General features: G+C 31.0%; 2 protein-coding genes across 6 annotated transcripts in view; one reads left to right on the forward strand and one right to left on the reverse strand.

Annotated features, from left to right (window-relative positions):
* LOC108627240 (uncharacterized) overlaps positions 1 to 877 on the reverse strand; it is a 4,642-nt gene extending 3,765 nt beyond the window's left edge. Inside the window, exons 1-2 of one of the 2 annotated variants that reach the window (XM_018028400.2) lie at positions 791 to 877; positions 458 to 702 (exon numbers count right to left, since the gene is read on the reverse strand). The gene's annotated coding sequence lies outside the window, so the exon portion shown is untranslated. Of the gene's footprint in view, positions 1 to 457; positions 703 to 742 lie in introns of both variants that reach the window. The other variant, XM_018028401.2, reaches the window with a different exon arrangement.
* On the forward strand, positions 760 to 2,228 carry LOC108627242 (Sjoegren syndrome nuclear autoantigen 1 homolog). 4 transcript variants are annotated; one of them, XM_026815413.1, is made up of 3 exons: positions 760 to 894; positions 1,840 to 2,039; positions 2,120 to 2,228. In XM_026815413.1, exons 2-3 carry the CDS (start codon positions 1,851 to 1,853, stop codon positions 2,213 to 2,215), a joined length of 285 nt encoding a protein of 94 aa, XP_026671214.1. In that variant the 5' UTR covers positions 760 to 894; positions 1,840 to 1,850; the 3' UTR covers positions 2,216 to 2,228. The 4 variants fall into 4 exon arrangements, with proteins under 4 accessions (XP_026671214.1, XP_026671215.1, XP_026671213.1 ...); XM_026815414.1 differs by having other exon boundaries at positions 872 to 949; XM_026815412.1 differs by lacking the exon at positions 760 to 894 and adding an exon at positions 914 to 991.

The raw sequence follows: 2,228 nt of genomic DNA on the forward strand, positions 1-2,228 counted from the left end.
CATTATCAGTGATTAGACAACAAAATCGAGGATCTTATCGAAAACTGATGGAAATGAATCAACCATTGATATTTTATTCTTTTTCCTACATATTCCACACATATTTCACACCTGTTTGTTTGTCATTCGTATACAAAAATCTGTTTTACGTACTCACATTACGAAAATTTGGAGAAATAAAATTGAAAAATTTGCCTGCGCAAGCGCTAAATGGTGTCAGCTTAGAACGAAACACGATCATAAGATCGTGGAACGAAATGTGTAGGTAGGAATTTACATATGTGATGCTTTACAACTTTATTTATATTCATTAATTTATTTGATTCACAAGAATTGAAAGGTCTATGTCTGATGGAAGAGTGTGAAAGGAGTAACACAGTAGATCAATGAACAATTACAAATTCTCAGAAATCAGATTGTAGTATATTAGACAGATCGTTTGATCCGTATGCCATACCTGAAATTTTCATGTTGAGGATGGAAGAGGCTTGTTGAGAGCGAATTTTATTCGAGAAAAAGAAACTAGAGATCGTCGTTTCTATATAATTTTCGTTTGCACAGTTATTAACTTTTGTTTATGGAAAAAATGCCTTTTCTTCGTCACAGAACGTTGATCAAGCGTAGAGCAAGATTGGTACATAACGATCCACTATTTGATTTTAAAACTATCAGTATTAACGGTACTATTTGATCCATTGTACACTATGTATTAGAAAAACTTATTTAAGGAAACTTATATTACGTTCTTATTAGACGCAACGTGAGATGATTCTGAACGATTCTCGCGTACCGATCACAGATTTTATTCACGTTCGATCGATGGGTGTAGGTAGAATGCAACTGTGTTGTACATTTCTGTGGCTTTCACGTCAGTGCGAAGATTCCAAGCGAAAGGTGCAGTATTTATTGCACCTTGCTAGATGAAAACTCTTCGTAACGCCTATAAAAGGCAATGCTATAAGCTGTATTGTTTCTTTTTCTATTCTCCTGTGTATGTTAACATAACATTCGTTATTACAAAAGACATGTGTTTTTACGTTTTGATTGATGAGCGATCTATTCGCCGAGATTATTCGAAATATCCTTTTTTTCATAGCATATAAAAATAGTTTAATTGTTTATAATTATCATTCAATAACATTATTATTTAGATTATGCATTCATCAAATATAAATATGTTTAACTGAAAAAATGACTCGTTCAATAAACATCAGTTTCTAACAATTTTTAATAAAAGCAGATGTCTACAGTACATGCTATACAAAAGTGTTCCGGCAATTCGAACTATTGTGTGCTATTGTGCATAAACCTAAATTTGTTACTCTTACATTTTTCGAATACTAAACAGATTGTAATGAATCAGTTGTAATTATATATTAAATTAACAATGACGCATGCGTTGAAAATGATATCTTATAAATTACGCGCCAAAACTGAAATACTTACGTTTGGATTCGTTTGTGTCGTTTGAATGGATTTCAGTAAACAAATTGTTAGTGAATTCTCTTAATTGAGAAATACTTTCGTATTAATTAAGTACAGAAATATTCTTCCCCTACCATTTGTGTATGGAGGGCTTGAAATGTCTCAACACGGTGCTGCATTGCAATCGTATAATCAAGAGCTCGTAAAATGTAAATAATCCTTGTATAACCTAATCTTATAATTATTTATTTAGCATGTATATAATAGCCAGTAACATTAATTATTATTTAATATAAACACAAATCTACGTACAAAATGTTTTTAGCTGGTGCACGTAGGTTATAAGTTTATATATATGGAACCTTTTTAACTTGAATGTTCTACGTATCCCTTATAGATCTAATTTCTTTTCAGGTTTAGAAGAAATGAAAATGAGACGCACCGAATTACAAGCACAGATTGAGAGTCAAGAAGAAGAGAAAAATTATTTGCAAAGGGAAATCGAGAAATTATCTCATAAATTAACACGTGTAAATGATAGTTTAACTAAAAGAATAGCTGTTAGGAATGAATATGACAGGACTATTACTGATACAGAAACAGCATATGTAAAAGTAGACTTACTATTTTCTTTTACTTTAAATGAGATTTTGGAGAATAATTTGTACATATGTGAAATTCTTTGCAATTATAGATTTTGGAGAGTTCACAACTTTTATTGAATATGATCAAGAGAGAAGCTACCAATTTGGACCAAACATTAGTTAAAACCAATATGGATAAACAATGATATTAGTGAGAAA

This window comes from Ceratina calcarata, unplaced genomic scaffold, assembly GCF_001652005.2.
Source record: "Ceratina calcarata isolate Rehan_Ccalc_2016 unplaced genomic scaffold, ASM165200v1 scaffold449.2, whole genome shotgun sequence".
NCBI lineage: Eukaryota > Metazoa > Arthropoda > Insecta > Hymenoptera > Apidae > Ceratina > Ceratina calcarata.